Source organism: Engraulis encrasicolus, chromosome 11, assembly GCF_034702125.1.
Source record: "Engraulis encrasicolus isolate BLACKSEA-1 chromosome 11, IST_EnEncr_1.0, whole genome shotgun sequence".
Lineage (NCBI taxonomy): Eukaryota > Metazoa > Chordata > Actinopteri > Clupeiformes > Engraulidae > Engraulis > Engraulis encrasicolus.
In genome coordinates this window covers 42596073-42611482 of record NC_085867.1, presented here as the reverse complement: position 1 = coordinate 42611482, position 15410 = coordinate 42596073, and the positions used below count along the sequence as shown (strand labels likewise).

Here is a 15410-nt window from a genome sequence, read left to right as displayed (position 1 = left end):
GCGTTCCGCGTGTGTTGCGTGTGTGTGTGTGTGATCGTGTGAGTGAGTGTGTGCCACCATGGAGCTGCTGGGCTCCTTCTACCGCCGTAAGTTCCGTAGGAAGTCCAAGAGGCCGGAGAGAGACCTGGGTCTCGGGAGGTCGGACGGGGCGCTGTGCAAGTCGCCCTCCGAGGCCAGCGTCAACAGCCTGGCCACCGGCCTCATCTCCAAGGTGCTCAGGCTCACCTCCAGGTAGGCTGCCGACTGACTGGAATTGCCTACCATCAAGCTGTGATGGGAGTTAGTTAGCCCCTTAGTGCAGAGCCTATGTTATAACCTTACTGTCTCCAAAATTGTAATGGCTACGTCTTAATCTGTTACTTGAGGCCTAAGATCCTAGCAATGTTGTTATGATGTACTGTAGTTGAGTATTTTCAGCAAATACTGAATAGGCCCGTTGGCGACCCCATCTGCAGTAAGAGGCTACACAATGTAATGTTGGTAAATTACTGTATACAGTACCTACTGACTATGACAGACAACAGACTAGCCACTGGCCTCGTCTCCAGGTACTGTAGGGTGCAGCAGGCCTGACGTCAAGCTTGTGGTAACAGAGTTGAATGATTTAGTATCGAATAGGTCAAAATTAGAGATGTCCGATAATATCGGCCCAGAGATATTATCGGCCCGATAATAGCAAAAAATGTAATATCGATCAATATCGGTATCAGATTTTTGACCTATCAAAACCGATATAATAATTCTTGAATTACTGTGCACTTTTCTCTTAAATTATTATTTATTTTTCATTTTTATTTATGTTCATATTTGGAAAGCTTTGTTGCATTCGAGAATACATCTAGTGGGGCATTACAATAAAATTAAGCATATTTTGTTCCACAACAGCAGATTTGTAATGTTACCTCAAATTTGTTATGAGGAAAAATAACCCACATATATCGGCATCGGTATCGGCCGATATCGGAATCGAAAATTGAGAGTTGGACAATATCGACATATCGGATATCGGCAAAAAAGCCAATATCGGACATCTCTAGTCAAAATTATACAGAAAGTTAGAGCATACAGTACTGACCATGGCAATCAAATGATGATGAATGCGATCTGCTCTGATTGTGATTGGTCGCGGAGTTGCTTGATGTAGTTTTTTTGGATTGGTCAGAATGGAAAAAAAGACGTGTTGATTACAGCGTTGTGTTCAACAGGTAAATATGGTTGTGGAGTTAAACGGTGTAATATTAGGTATACCGGTATCTGTATCTCAGGATCAGTTGGCACAATCAATCAATTAGCTCGAACAAACATCTTTAATGCTGTGTCCAGACCAAGAGCGAACTACGCTGCCTGGTAGCGTGGGTAGCAGAAGAAGTTTCGCCTTGAATTCGCTGTATTCGCTCCAGACGCAGCATTGACATGTTTGATTCAGCTAATCACACAACGGCTCTGGCTTGACAGCCTGGGACATTCGGAGATATGAGCGTTCCGTTGGTTTTTCGCCGAACAGCGTCAGAGCGAATTTGCCTACGATTAGATTGAGTTTAATCGTCAAAATTCGCTCTGGTCGCTCAAGAAGCTTCGCTCCTGGCGAATTCGCTTTGGTAGCACAGGTCGCGTGCCCTCCATAGAAAAATAATGACTTCCGTCGCTTGGTTCGCTCCGTTCGCTCCGTTCGCTCCTGGTCTGTACACGGCATTAGGTTTTTTTTAGAACCCTGAGATGTCCATTTCTGTGTGTGATTTTTGTGTCTTTTGGTTGCTTAGCCCCTTAATGCATGCCATACCTCCTGTGGCACGCTGTAATAGACATTGAAAGTTAACTACTATAGTATGACACTACTATGACGGCCTTTGGTAATACATTACAACTTGGTCATTGCCATTCTGGTAACAGCTCATTTATAATGCCGTGTCTTAAGGGGTTAAAGGAAGTGCTAGAGATGGCTTGGTCTTCTTCCTCTGGGCCCTCTGAGCCGCCACAGTGGGTACAGTCCATTATCCCAACTCCCATCCTCCCTTGTGCTTGTGGCCAGGGTTGCCAGATGAGGCTGATGATTTCCAGCACAAAAAATTTTCAAAACCCGCCTAGAAGTACAAAATCCCGCCCAATTCTATTGATTTCTATGGCAAAAAGTGGGCGGGTTTTTCTGATAAATGCCATTTTTACCCGCACACGGCCATCCTAAGCAGCCCAATTGGGCGGGAACCAGCCCAATCTGGCAACACTGCTTGTGGCTCATGATGATGTCATTAGACGTCATTGACGACTGAAGTTTAATTCAATACCTTGCAGAAACGCAATTCAAAGGTCATCTTCTCATTTGCAGGCAGGATGTTGAATGGGGAAGAGTCCCCCAAAAGTTGTTGAGGCGAGACTCACAGCGGGGAAACGCATTGTTTTCTCTGCGAAGGCGGGGCATCAGCGAAACGCGACACAAGCACAGAGGGTTGAGATTGGTCAGGGGGTTGAGGTTCCCTCTTGCAGGAGTTTACTGACTGCAAATACAACCTAGAGACACGTGATGACCAGGGTTGGGGAAGTTACTTTTTAAATGTAATCCGGTAAAGTTACAAATTACTCTTTCAAAAATGTATTCAGTAATGTAATCCCATTACTTCAATATTTAAGTAATGTAAAGGATTACTTTTGGATTACTTTTCCCCCCAAAATACTTATAATGACTTAAGTGAATCATGCTTTTTCCCCCAAACACTTACAATGACTTAAAATAAATTGAGGAAAGCTTACTTAGGCTTAGTTTGTCAATTAAAGTACACACAGCTCACGACTGCTCTGTACTTCTTTGACTGAGTGATTGATGCAACGACAACGAACTATTGAACACTCCCACCAGCAGGGAAGGGAAGCAAGGCTGAGAGAACGTAGGTCGGTCAGGAATGCTACTGTCACTGTCGTCATTACGTAACAGGTGATGATTCCGGCGAAAAAACAAAAATCACAACATACAAGCCGCGGCATAACAATGAATGAATAAATAAATCAGTTAATATAATAATTAAATAAATAAAAGGGACCAAAGACGCAATTTCGCAAGAATTGTAATCCTGTTAAGTAATCCCCATTCCCACTGAATGTAACTGTAATCTGAATACATGTTTTTTTGCTTGTAATGTAACGGATTACAATTACATTGATTTTGTATTCTTTTACCGTAACGCCGTTACATGTAATCCGTTACTCCCCAACCCTGGTGATGACACAAGGCTTGGCATCATCAATAATCAACGTTTTTATTCAATAGCTTGCAAAAAACATTATTCAAATTCTCTCATCTTTGGTTGGGATGTGGAATGGGCGAAATCTCCCCCAAAAAGTTGCTCTGCGCTGGTTGACAGTGGGGAACCACAGGACAACAGAGGCAAGAGGCAGATAGGAAGAATTAGACCACGGGTGGGAAACCTTCCGTATGGCTCGGGGACCGTTTATGGCGTGTGAGGCCGTCTTATCCGCCCCCCAGTATAAGTTTAATGTTATGCCGTTTCACATGAAATATGACATGTTTTGTGAAGCAATCTTAGACATTACATTTGCAATGAAATCAATTTATATTTTCAGGGGACCAAGTGACTAAGTGTTGTTCAATATGGGCCTAATGTGCAGGGGGAAATCCTGGTTTGTGTTCATAGTACGGCCGTAGGTGGACTATGTGGAAAATTTAAAGTGACCGTTCGAATGAAAAAGTTTCCCACCCCTGAATTAGACTGGCTTGCAACCGCTGGAGCTGGGGAGGGGAGACAAGGATGGAGAGGCTCTCTCCAAGAGCAACTAGGAAAAAGACCAAAATGGATCTACAAAAAAAAACTATTTTTTTGTGATTTCTGAAATTCTTTCTCAGACACACACAGCAGACATTCCAAGATTTTTCTTGGGAACTCTTGGGAAACATTATTCCTCTGCTGTTTGTTGCTCATGAATCTGATATGTATTGAAACATGTAAAGTGCAATGAATGGCCTGTTTATGAGTCGAAGTGTTAGCTGCCAGTTTTTTTGTGTGTGTTTGTGTCAGTGCTTGAGGAATCCAGTCCTCTGCGTTTCCCCCTGCCGAGAGCTGTGTGTCTGCCTGGGTGTGTATGTGTGGGTTGGTGATAATTTTTTGAGGAGGGTGTGTGTGTGTGGGGGGGGGGGGTAGTCTGTCAGCCTTTCCCATCTCCTCTCCCCCCACTCCCGCCTCCTACCCTGCTGGAGAGCAACTCCCACCTCCTACAGTACCCCGCTGGAGAAGATTGCGAAATCATGTTGGAGGAGAAGTCAGGGTGTTGATGGCCTGTATCAGGCCCCTAGCCTTCATGCTGAAAGAGGGAGGATTCTTTCTGTCTGTATGTGTGGCGGAGTGGGGGAGGAAAAGAAAAGGCTGCAGGACAAGTGGAGAATGAGGGAGTGAAGTGTTACGGAAGCTGTTTGGTGTGGAGGGAGAGAGGGATAGAGGGATAGAGAGGGAGAGAGAGAGAGAGCGAGAGAGAGAGAGAGAGAGGAGGCAGTAGAGAGGAAAAGTGAGTGGGTGCTAGCCTAGTGTGATGATGTGATGCATCTGGTCCTCATTTCAAGTAATCACACTGTTAAAGATTTTAAAGGTCCTTCAAAGAACCTTCAGTTGGCTCATGGGGGGACCTAAAAGTTCTGGGAGGAACCCCAGTGTTCCTTGGAGAACCTTTAGGGGTCCTTCCACAGTGGCAGTGGGAGGTTTGTGAAAGAACCCTTTGGGTTCCTGGATTCCTTTGGGTTATCTGGGTTCTTGAGTTCCTGAAGAACTTTCCAGAAAAGCTTGAGGCTCTTTCCAGAACCATTTTTGTCACATCGATTCCTCAGAGAACTTTTAGATTTCTCAGAGAACTTAAAGGATGTCCTCCATGGTGGCAAACTGAAGTGTTTTGGGGGGAAATTTAACATTTTTTTACAGGGCAGTAGAGTGAAACGCCATGTGCTTCCTTATGGTCAGAAAAACTGAGCCAGGCAGACCACAGCAGGCCACAGCAGACCACAGCAGGCCACAGCAGAGCAGTGCAGAGCAGGCCTGATGAATGCATGTAGGCCTTCAAGAACACCACCACTGAGGCATAACCACATTCACAAGGAAATGTACCGAACATGACCACTGAAGCATAACCACATTCATACAAAACACACGCCATGAATGAATGTTGTACTAGTGTTCCAGGCTTCCAGTCATGGCTACTAGTACTTTGTATTCTGGAATGTTGTGGTAGGCCTATACCCCGTTCGATTTCCAGTGGTTGTTAGAGATTTGGTTAGACAATTTGGTGGTTTTGTTATCTCACTGTCCATTCCCATCACATTGAAAAAGGGGGAATGAATATTGAATTTTGATGTTAAACGAAAATGCACAGTGACGCACATCTTATAACATAATATACGGCCTGAATATCTAGACTTGCTCCCAAAAAATGATTTGAATTTTTTTTGACTGAATGTTCTGACAACAAGCGTGTCCTTTACCCTCATTTTAACTGAAATGTGAAACTCAAGAGCTGAGCTGAGCTGTGCTGGTCTGACCTTGTTGCTGTAGTGGCGTTTGCTTGTTTGTGCATGCGGCGGATGCTGGTCATTTACTTTTGCTGATTTGCGAGCTGGCTGCGAGACCCTCGATGAACGTGCAGGAACAAAATGTGCTAGCCTGACAGCCGGGGTATTGGAGGATATCGAGACGCGCGTGATGGGGGGGGGGGGGGGTGACATAACTGAGTGAGGGGAAGGAATAAAATGATCGAGAAAGGGATTGATAGAAGAGAAGTTAGAAAGAGTTGCATAGTGCGACAGGCAAAGAAGAGTAAGTGAGGTCGTGAAAAAGTACTTGTATAGAGGGAGAGAGAGATACTGGATAGAGGGAGAGAGAGATGGACAGAGGAGAGGGAGGAAGGGAGTGCCCAAGCACTTCCCCACTGGTTGACCTGAACACTTTGCATGAGTCCAAGGACTTTCTTGCATGGGTCCAAGGTCTTTCTGTTTGTCTGTTATTTACCTAAGTGATCTGTCTGTTAGTTAAGTGAGTTGACCGACAGACGGACAGACAGACGAAATCGCAAACTCCTATGAGGAGCAAATTAAAGCAAGCAAGTGACAGATAGCCAGTGACAAGGTGGCAGGCGTCTTGAGTCGGGAGCGGCGAGAGTGACAGCTCTGTGTAGTATTTCATGTAGATGTGATGATAACGTCTCTCTGAATGCCGTGTTGTTTACCTTGCTGGACTGAGCTTCTGTTGGTTGGGGACGTCTGTGGTAGTGCTCAAGATGATGAATATACGGATATATTTGGCTAGTGTGAGTGACAAACAGACAGATGTTTTGGTCTACGTAAGCATACTGAACATTAGCACGAATCTTGCCAGAGCCTTGTGTATTTCCGGTCAGTTTCGTGAGCTCACAATGGGCTAGGCCCAAAACATTTGTGGCCCAGTCAGTCCCACAGACCCTTTGACACGTGTCAGCTTAAATATGTACTTTACTTGCGTCAGTGCGTCAGAATGGGCCTCAGTCTTCTTTGGTTAGCGTTCTGTCCACAGCAAGCAAACATATTTAACTTCTTTTAGCCTGATGACTCGTGTATGTTGTTTAACCTTTGGTATCTGGAGACACATATACACTGCATTTAGGCTCTTTATGTGCATCAGAGATTTTTATAGGCTGAGGGCAACTTTTCCAGCAAGGGCATAGGCATTCAGCAGGCGTTTATCGCAGGTGCTTTAGGCACCAATGGGTTAATAGGGGTCAGGTCTCACAGGGTTAAACTCACTATTTATAAGGTTGTTACAGTAATATAATGTTATGTAACGGCAGAACATGTGACCTCGTTGACTAGTCGGTGCAAGGTTGTCAATTATGTACCGCAAAACAAAACTGGGAACTTGATACTCTTGTTGGAGCAGGCACATAACAGATTCTGATGCAGCAGACGCAGATGGCCCTGTTGAGTCTCAGGAGATGCTTCCTTTCTTTCTCTCTCTCTCTCTCTCTCTCTCTCTCTCTCTCTCTCTCTCTCTCTCTCTCTCTCTCTCTCTCTCTCTCTCTCTCTCTCTCTATCTCTCCCTCTGTCCCATTTTTGTAGATGTGTTTTTTTCTTGTTGCTCCATCTCTTTGGCTCAAGGGACATTCCTTGAAGCACAGTTTAGCATAATGTGTATCTGTGTGTGTGCACGTTTGTTCGTGCATGTGTGTATGTGTGTGTATGTGAGAGAGAGAGAGAGAGAGAGAGAGAGAGAGAGAGAGAGAGAGAGAGAGAGAGAGAGAGAGAGAGAGAGAGAGAGAGAGAGAGAGAGACTGCATGCATGAGCCTACAGTATATATAACAGTAATAATAACTCTGTGCAGTGCTGCCGGAGATGTTTAGGCTTCCAATCTTCCTGGTAAATATTAGTGTGTCCCTTTGGTGGCAGCAGTGGAGAGGCTGTGTTGTTATCAGCAGTGGAGAGGCTGTGTTGTTATCAGTGTCTTTGATGATGGGACTGGAGATGGACAGAAGCAGGAAGCGTTTGTTTTTGATGATGTTTATGAGATGGAGGACGAGATTACACATCAGTGCTGTGCGCTTTGCGTTTCCCAAGGGATACTGCATACTGTGCATAGGAGGACACCAGGAGTCCAGTCAAACCGCTGTCTCCCTTTCAGGGTTGCCAGATGAGGCTGATGATTTCCAGCCCAAAAAATGCTCAAAACCCGCCTAGAAGCTCAAAATCCCCCCCAATTCTTTTGATTTCTATGGCAAAAATTGGGCGGGTTTTTCTGCTAAATGCCATTTTTACCTGCACAAGGCCATCCTAAGCAACCCAATTGGGCGGGAAACAGCCCAATTTGGCAACACTACTCCCTTTACCTCCCTCTCACTTCGCTCAGCCTCTGACTGTGACTGTCTGTCAGCTCTCTTTCTGTCTCTGTCTCTGTCTTTCTGTCTTTCCCCACCTCTCCCCTCCTGTCTTAGCCTAGAAATCTAGACGCCCCTAGCGACCGCAAATTGAATTTGCTCCCGGGGTACAGCTTTTTGCTGTACGGGTCTGGCTTCGCTAGGCTACTCCTGTCTGTCTTTGTCTAGGCTTCTCTCTCATGCCTCTTTTCCACTACCGGTTTTCTGGTAGGCCTACAGCTCGACAAATTGTGACTCGGCCGCCCCTTTTTGAGTTTCTCTAGCACTCTTTGCGTGCGCGTGCATGTGTCTGTGTGTGTGTGTGTGTGTGTGTGTGTGTGTGTGTGTGTGTGTGTGTGTGTGTGTGTGTGTGTGTGTGTGTGTGTGTGTGTGTGTGTGTGTGTGTGTGTGTGTGTGTGTGTGTGTGTGTGTGTGTAATACTCCCACTGCCCTTGTCGTTATAGCTTCAGGTGATGCCCACCTCTGGCTTTACTGACACTGTGTGTGTGTGTGTGTGTGTGTGTCTCCCTTCCAGACGAAGTGAGTCGGCGTCACGTCCCCACTCGTGGCACTCCACCAAGCTGGGCGACGGGCTGCCGGAGCACAGCATGATGCAGATATCCCCCCAGGGCAGCATGGGAGCTCCCTGGCACCATAACTACCACTCCAGGTTAGTTATATCTCCCTCTCTCTCTCTCTCTCTCTCTCTCTCTCTCTCTCTCTCTCTCTCTCTCTCTCTCTCTCTCTCCCTCTCTCTCTGGCACCACAACTACCACTCCAGGTTAGTTACATCTCCCTCTCTCTCTCTATCCCTCTCTCTCTCTCTCCCTCTCTCTCTCTCTCTCTCTCTCTCTCTCTCTCTCTCTCTCTCTCTCTCTGTCTCTCTCTCTCTAGGTCAGTGGAATCTGGGCCACGGGTGTCGGTAGAAGAATGGGGCTCTCTCTTTGCCTTTATTTCTACCCCACTATCTATCTATCTATCTATCTATCTATCTATCTATCTATCTATCTATCTATCTATCTATCTATCTATCTATCTATCTATCTATCTATCTATCTATCTATCTATCTCACATCCCCAAAAGAGTATCCACAAAAGAGTGTTTGATTATGAGAAAAGAGAGAGAGAGAGAGAGAGAGAGAGAGAGAGAGAGAGAGAGAGAGAGAGAGAGAGAGAGAGAGAGAGAGAGAGAGAGAGAGAGAGAGAGAGAGAGAGAGAGAGAGAGAGAGAGAGAGAGAGAGAGAACAGCCTGGGCTTGTAGGGTAGTGCAGCAGGGCTGTTATCAAACCCCCCTGGCCTTGTGCACGTCACGCCGCAGAACACAGAAGGAGCCAACACGAGTGGCTGTGACAACACAGCGGCAGGCAGCGGGTTCTCAAACACCTCTGGTGTAGCACTACCACTCGCAGAATTAAAGGGATACGGCGACTCTGGAGATAATTAAAGGGATACTGGATTGAGAGAATAGAGCATGACTACTGTGTGCCTTCACAATTCATTTGAACTGACGACGGGACGACACCATGTAACTTGAGCCATTAAATGAGTAATGCGGAATTAAAGGCGTGCGGCGCCATGCCATGAAAGCACACTGACACCCCCAGAGTGTCTAATTACTAATTACATAATCGAGGTGGAGATTCAGCACTAACTGGTCACATAATGAGAGGGATATGGCACTAGTTACATCATTAAAGGAGTATACCGTACTATTTCTAACAATCAGCTAATTAAAGGGATATGCCACTGCTAAGAACATCATTAAATGAATAGAGCACCAGTACAAGTATTCACAGAATTCAAGGGGTATTGCCCCTCTGATCAAACTATTAATGGGGCATATGGCATTACAGATAGCATAATTAAAGAGACTCAGCGCTGTTAATAACACAATTAATGGGCAGATTAATGGACATTATTAATAATAGAAAGAGAAGGGCACTACTCCAGGCTATTCTAGCCTAGGTTATTCTAAGGCTGTTTTGGGAAGATGGCAAGTGAACACTTTTTTAATACAGGCTTAGGCGTTGATCTGATTCTACACAATAAAAATGCAGTCTGATTTCGACACTCAGAAAGTATTGTCAGTCCAAATACACTCTAGAAGATGTGAAATGGATCCTCTAGGTGCAGAATTGACACTGCATTTTAACTGTGTAGGGTTGTTTGTAGATGATGGCAAGCCTGCAAGTCTACTCCTTTTCTTGTCAGCACGACATCAATTGAATGAATTGAGTTATGCAATACTGCATACCTACATACATACAGTTTGTCTAGTTTTCACAACCAAGATATTGACAACTCTAGTGCTGTTTCTCTAAGATGTCTGATCAATCACCTCAGCCTAAAAAGAGCCAGACCAAAACCCAAATAAACAAAAGAAGAAGAATCAAAGATTGCGTTTGATTGATGTGGTTTTCCAAGACATAATTTTAGCTATCTATCGTCTGTTAAGAATGCTCAGCACTTCAGAGTCTAGTATTCCTTTTATCAATAGTAGCCAAAGAAGGAGAGCCACAAAGGGGTGGATTCTCTTTTGAGATATGTCCTCTTCGTATTATGCCCCACGAGTGATGAGAGAGAGAGAGAGAGAGAGAGAGAGAGAGAGAGAGAGAGAGAGAGAGATTGATAGCCTCAAATGATGACATCCAATAGTCAAATTCCCTTTACGCCCGTATTCTGGAATGCATTTTGTTTGCCTTGGCTGCAGAGATGGTTAATAGTTAATTGGATGATACTCTACCATCCCAGTGGAGCATGGGCATTGTTCTCATGAGCCTGATAAAAGCTGGGATGGGTCACTTGGTTTCACATGATTGCTTATCGTGTGCATGTACTGTGTTGCATGACCTCATGGTCAAAGGTAGCTGTCTACTGTCATCGTAGTGTAACATAAAACCACCATGGTACAGTAAAAACCAGGTGGCTGCTTTAGTTTGACAGCACAATAACCGTTGCACAATTAAGTGAATGCGTTCAATCAAGCAAGAACTGTCTCGCACATCACAAACGCAGATGTAAAATTGAAATCATTTTTGTCACCTTCAGATTACATTAATTGAGTTTGTGAAATGATCGTGTAGACCAGGAGTACTCAATTATATTTCAACGAGGGTTATTTTTTTCAAATTCCTCCCAGTAAAGGGGCCGAAATATACATATGTATTATGGTTGCAGACTGTCAATGAAAAAAAATACGGAAGACTTCATTGAAGTGGAGGGTCTGGGGGTCTTCCCCCAGAAAATTTTGCATTTCTTAGATGTAATTTCCCGCATTTTAACGTCCCGTGTCCCGTTTCAGCATGATAACGGAGCCCATACTTTTAAGTCTAAATTCCAAAAAAATGATTCTGTATTTGAAGGAGCTTGTGGGGGGGGGCAGAACCTTGCTGTCCAAGGGCCGCATCTGGCTCCAGGGCCGACATTTGAATAGCCCTGGTGTAGACACTTCAGGCCTTTCGCCAAGTCCTATCATCTTCAAAGCAAAGACAGTTAGGATGACTCATTTTTTGTGTCCTCTCCAGCCATGTGCTGTAGGCATGGGACTGCCATGATGGGCCCCAATGTTGAGATCAGAAGGTTGTGAGTCTTAATCCCATACCAGTAGACCCTAGAGAGTAATGTCTTACACTCTCATCCATGGTTGAAGTGCACCACAGCAAGACACCTTACCCCACAGTGCTCCAGCAGGGACTGTAACCAATGCCCTATACCTAAATACCTAAATGTAAGTAGCTTTGGATGAAAACACCTTCTAAATGTAATGCAATGTTGCAAAAAATGGTGTGGGAAAAATGCTGTTAGTTTCTCATAAGCACCTTATGGCTGTAACCATAAAGTTATGTACTTTGATGTACTGCACATGGTACGTGTACATGGCACTAAAAACTGTAAACGTAACACTAAAGGAGTTTTTCATGTGCCTGTTTTTATCTGCAGAATAATCAGTGGTGCTTAGACAAGGAGTGCATTGCAATATGCGACCTTGCCTCCTCCACTTGCCTCCTCCACTTGCTTCTCGTCATGATGGCATCACTGACAACAGCATTATATTTCAATATCTTGCAAAAGCTCAATTGTAGAGTCTTTTTCTCCTTTACAATTGGGATGGTGAATGAAAAACTGTCCCTCAAAAGTTGTTGTGGCTAGGCTGACAGCTGGGAAACTTTATCGTTTTCTCCACGGAGGAGGGGCCAGGAGGCGGGACGAGGAGACAAGCGCAAGTGGAGGAGGCAAGGTCGCATATTGAAACGCACTCACAGACATCCAAATACTGGAGGCAATGACGGCTGCTTAGAGGCATCCGAAGTGAGGGAGGTGAGGGAGGTGGGCGGGGGCGAGTGGGCATTTAAGGGGGGGGGTGGGGTCGGGGTGCGAGGAGGGGGTTGGTATGCTGTTAGGAGGGGGGACTCGGGGCATTGACGCAGTGTGTCTACGATGAAGGCACATTCCATGCCGTGCCACCGCACCACCCCTCGCATTGCCATGGAAACGTCCTATCTGGGCACACGTGCGCTCGTTAAAGTGCAGGGCAGGACAGGACAGTGCCAACGTCAGCCGACTGGAGACAAACATGCAGTGGCGTGCGTGCATGTTTGCACGTGTGTGTGTGTGTGTGTGTGTGTGTGTGTGTGTGTGTGTGTGTGTGTGTGTGTGTGTGTGTGTGTGTGTGTGTGTGTGTGCGTGCGTGCGTGCGCGTGTGTGACACAGAGTATTTGTGAGAGTATTTGTGTATGTGCATGTACAGTTTATGTTTTGGATACCATATTGGATGAGAGTGAGTGCATGGATGTTTTGCGTGGATGGTAAATGTGTGTGTGTGTGTGTGTGTGTGTGTGTGTGTGTGTGTGTGTGTGTGTGTGTGTGTGTGTGTGTGTGTGTGTGTGTGTGTGTGTGTGTGTGTGTGTGTGTGTGTGTGTGTGTGTGTGTGTGCCTGTGTTTGGTGAAAGTAGAGCAGTGGGAGCTGAGGTGGCTATTGTGTCACTAGAAGGGCATAATGACATCACATTTATTACGGCTGTGAGAACAAGCGCCAGCCTGGCACCCCTCTTCTATCCCCCACCCCCCCCCCCTCCCGGGACCCACATACCCATACAAGGCCAGCCCCGAATGGCGCCCCAAGGGAGCTCTGAAGGCCTCCCACCTACCCCCGCCACCCCTCCGCCAACACCCTGCCTTATCTCCCTCCAACCTCCAACCTCCAACCTCTTACACTGTGAAACAATGCAGCCAGTTAAACGTAAAAAGAGACTGTAAGTTGCCCTGCTGCCTTATGTTTGTAAGTTTACTCAACTCAAGGCTTTCTCAAGTTGAGTTAGCTCACAAACGTAAGGCAGCAGGGCAACTTACTTTTTTACATTTAACTGGCTGTAATGTTTTACAGTGTACTGTACTCTCCAAACCATCACACAGTACATTTTGCAGTGTTAATTAAACATTTATAGAGTTTATTAAACATCTTCAAGAGTATATTTGGTCCCAGAGTATATGATCTAAGTGCTGCATATACACAGAATTTCAGGAAAGCAGAATTTACAGTGCAGGAACTGTGTGTGTGGAACAGGGAGAAGACAGATAAACAGTCTATGAACAGACTATTTGACTGGCCGGCTGATTGCTTAGCTTAATCTCAAACTGTAAAAAAAACGCTCAACTACTTTGCAAATTGCATTTCGTTTATTTCATTTATTTCGTTTCGTTTAGGTCTGTGTGTTTGTTGTGGTTTGCATGGCTGCCATTTTGTGTGATGTGGATGGGTCTGCCTCTAGTCTACCCCCTGCCCCAGTCTGTCGCACATTTCGCACGGAGGACACGTCTGACTCTGGTGGTTAGCGTTGTATGTGTGTGTTATGACAGAGGTGGTTAGCGGAAAAGCTTCTCTGTTTACCACATCTAGGACAAATGGAGAAGGGAGGAAGGGGATGGGAGAGAGGCAGGGAGAGAGAGACACCCTCGGTCCCTCCGGCTGCAAAAGATGTTTATTATGGGGGCTACCGAGGCGCCTTGCCAGTGTGTGTTCTCTTATTATTAGCACTGGGATCTGACTTTTATTTAAACAGAGTAACCAGAACCTCTTGTCTGCACTAGACAGTAGACACTGTACAGTAAATAAAGCAGTTAAGATGATCTGCCCTGGGGGGGTGGTGGTGAGAGAGTAATCCAGTCCCCTTTTCTTCTGATGTTAATTAGGCATCAGACAGAGACATTGCAGGTAATAAATTATTTTAGGTCATTCCAAGTTCTCAGCAGGGAGGGATTGCTAGTCCTATCAGAGTGATGGAGCAAGAAGAATGTGATCCAAATAAAACAGGATGAAATGTTTTTTATTGAGCTCACTATACAGAGAACTTCGTGAATGATGGCTGATGAGCTGGATTTAGAAGCTGGTTGGTTGCGGCTCTCTCATGTCTCTATAAGTCGTTGGCATTTGACCTCTGTCCCCTGTCAAAGCTGTCAATCAGTGACCATGGCGACCTACTCGGAGCTCACTGGTTGATAGCGTTTGAAACAAAAGTGGGCAAACTGGTCCACTTGGTCCAGTCGCGGCCATTAAAAGTAATGATAAGAATAAGTAAACACATTCCTAGGTTATCTTGCCTTTTTATTATTTTAAAAGCAGCCAAAGACAAACACATTACTGCCTTCCGTACGCCTTAGGCCTTGAGCAACCAACCCTAGGCCAAATGCATCCGTCTGTGACTGCGTTTAAGTTCTTTAAAAAAGGGGGGAGATACAGTCCCAGGAAAAAGTTTGTACACCCTTTGAAATTTCTTACATTTCAGTCAAAATAGATCATAAAACATGGTCTGATCTTCCCGGAAATCTCAAGAAGGAACAATCAGAGTCTGCTTTAACTAATTCCACACAAACATTTACATGTTTTCATATTTTTATTGGCCATAAGGCTATAACATTCACAGGAGAGCAAGGCATAAGTAAGTACACCCTTGCATTAAATAGGTTTTAACCCTCAGTTAGTTGCAATATCCTCAACCAGACTTGTCCTGTAGTTGCAGATCAGATTAACAAAACAATCTGGATGTATCTTGTCTCCCTCTTCTTTAGAGAACTGCCTCTCGTCAGCAAGGTTTCTGGGATGTCTGGAGTGCATAGCTTTATTGACTTCATGCCATATAATCTCAATTGTTTTAGTCAGGGCTTTGACAGGGCTATTCCAGAATGTGCACTACATTGTTATGAAGCCATTCTAATGTCGATTTGCTTCTTAAGTATGGGTTGTTGTCACATTTCAGCACCCATCCTCTTGTGTGCTTCAACTGTGTGACAGACTTCCTCACGTTTTTTTCTGTAAAATATCACAATAAACTTGAGTTCATTGCTCCACTGATAATAGCAAACTTTCAAGGGCCTGAGGCAGCAAGGTAGCCACATATAATGATGCTCCCGCCACCATACTCAGAAGTGGAGATGTAACCAAGAATAGCTAAAAATGGGGTTCATTCTGCCAATCTAAAATGAATGGGGTTTCTGTCCAAAAAAATATTGCTGCACCTTTGAGGTTTGCGAAAAAGCATTTATA

At 45.1% G+C, this 15410-nt stretch overlaps 1 protein-coding gene across 2 annotated transcripts in view; it reads left to right on the top strand.

Annotated features, from left to right (window-relative positions):
- Nucleotides 1–15410, top strand: part of shroom3 (shroom family member 3) — a 105799-nt gene that overhangs the window by 60412 nt on the left and 29977 nt on the right. Inside the window, exons 1-2 of one of the 2 annotated variants that reach the window (XM_063210687.1) lie at nt 1–231; nt 8406–8540. The exon at nt 1–231 is cut by the window's left edge and continues 205 nt beyond it. In XM_063210687.1, the coding sequence (XP_063066757.1) occupies nt 59–231; nt 8406–8540 (308 nt within the window). In that variant the 5' untranslated portion in view covers nt 1–58. The remainder of the gene's footprint in view (nt 232–8405; nt 8541–15410) is intronic. The other variant, XM_063210685.1, reaches the window with a different exon arrangement.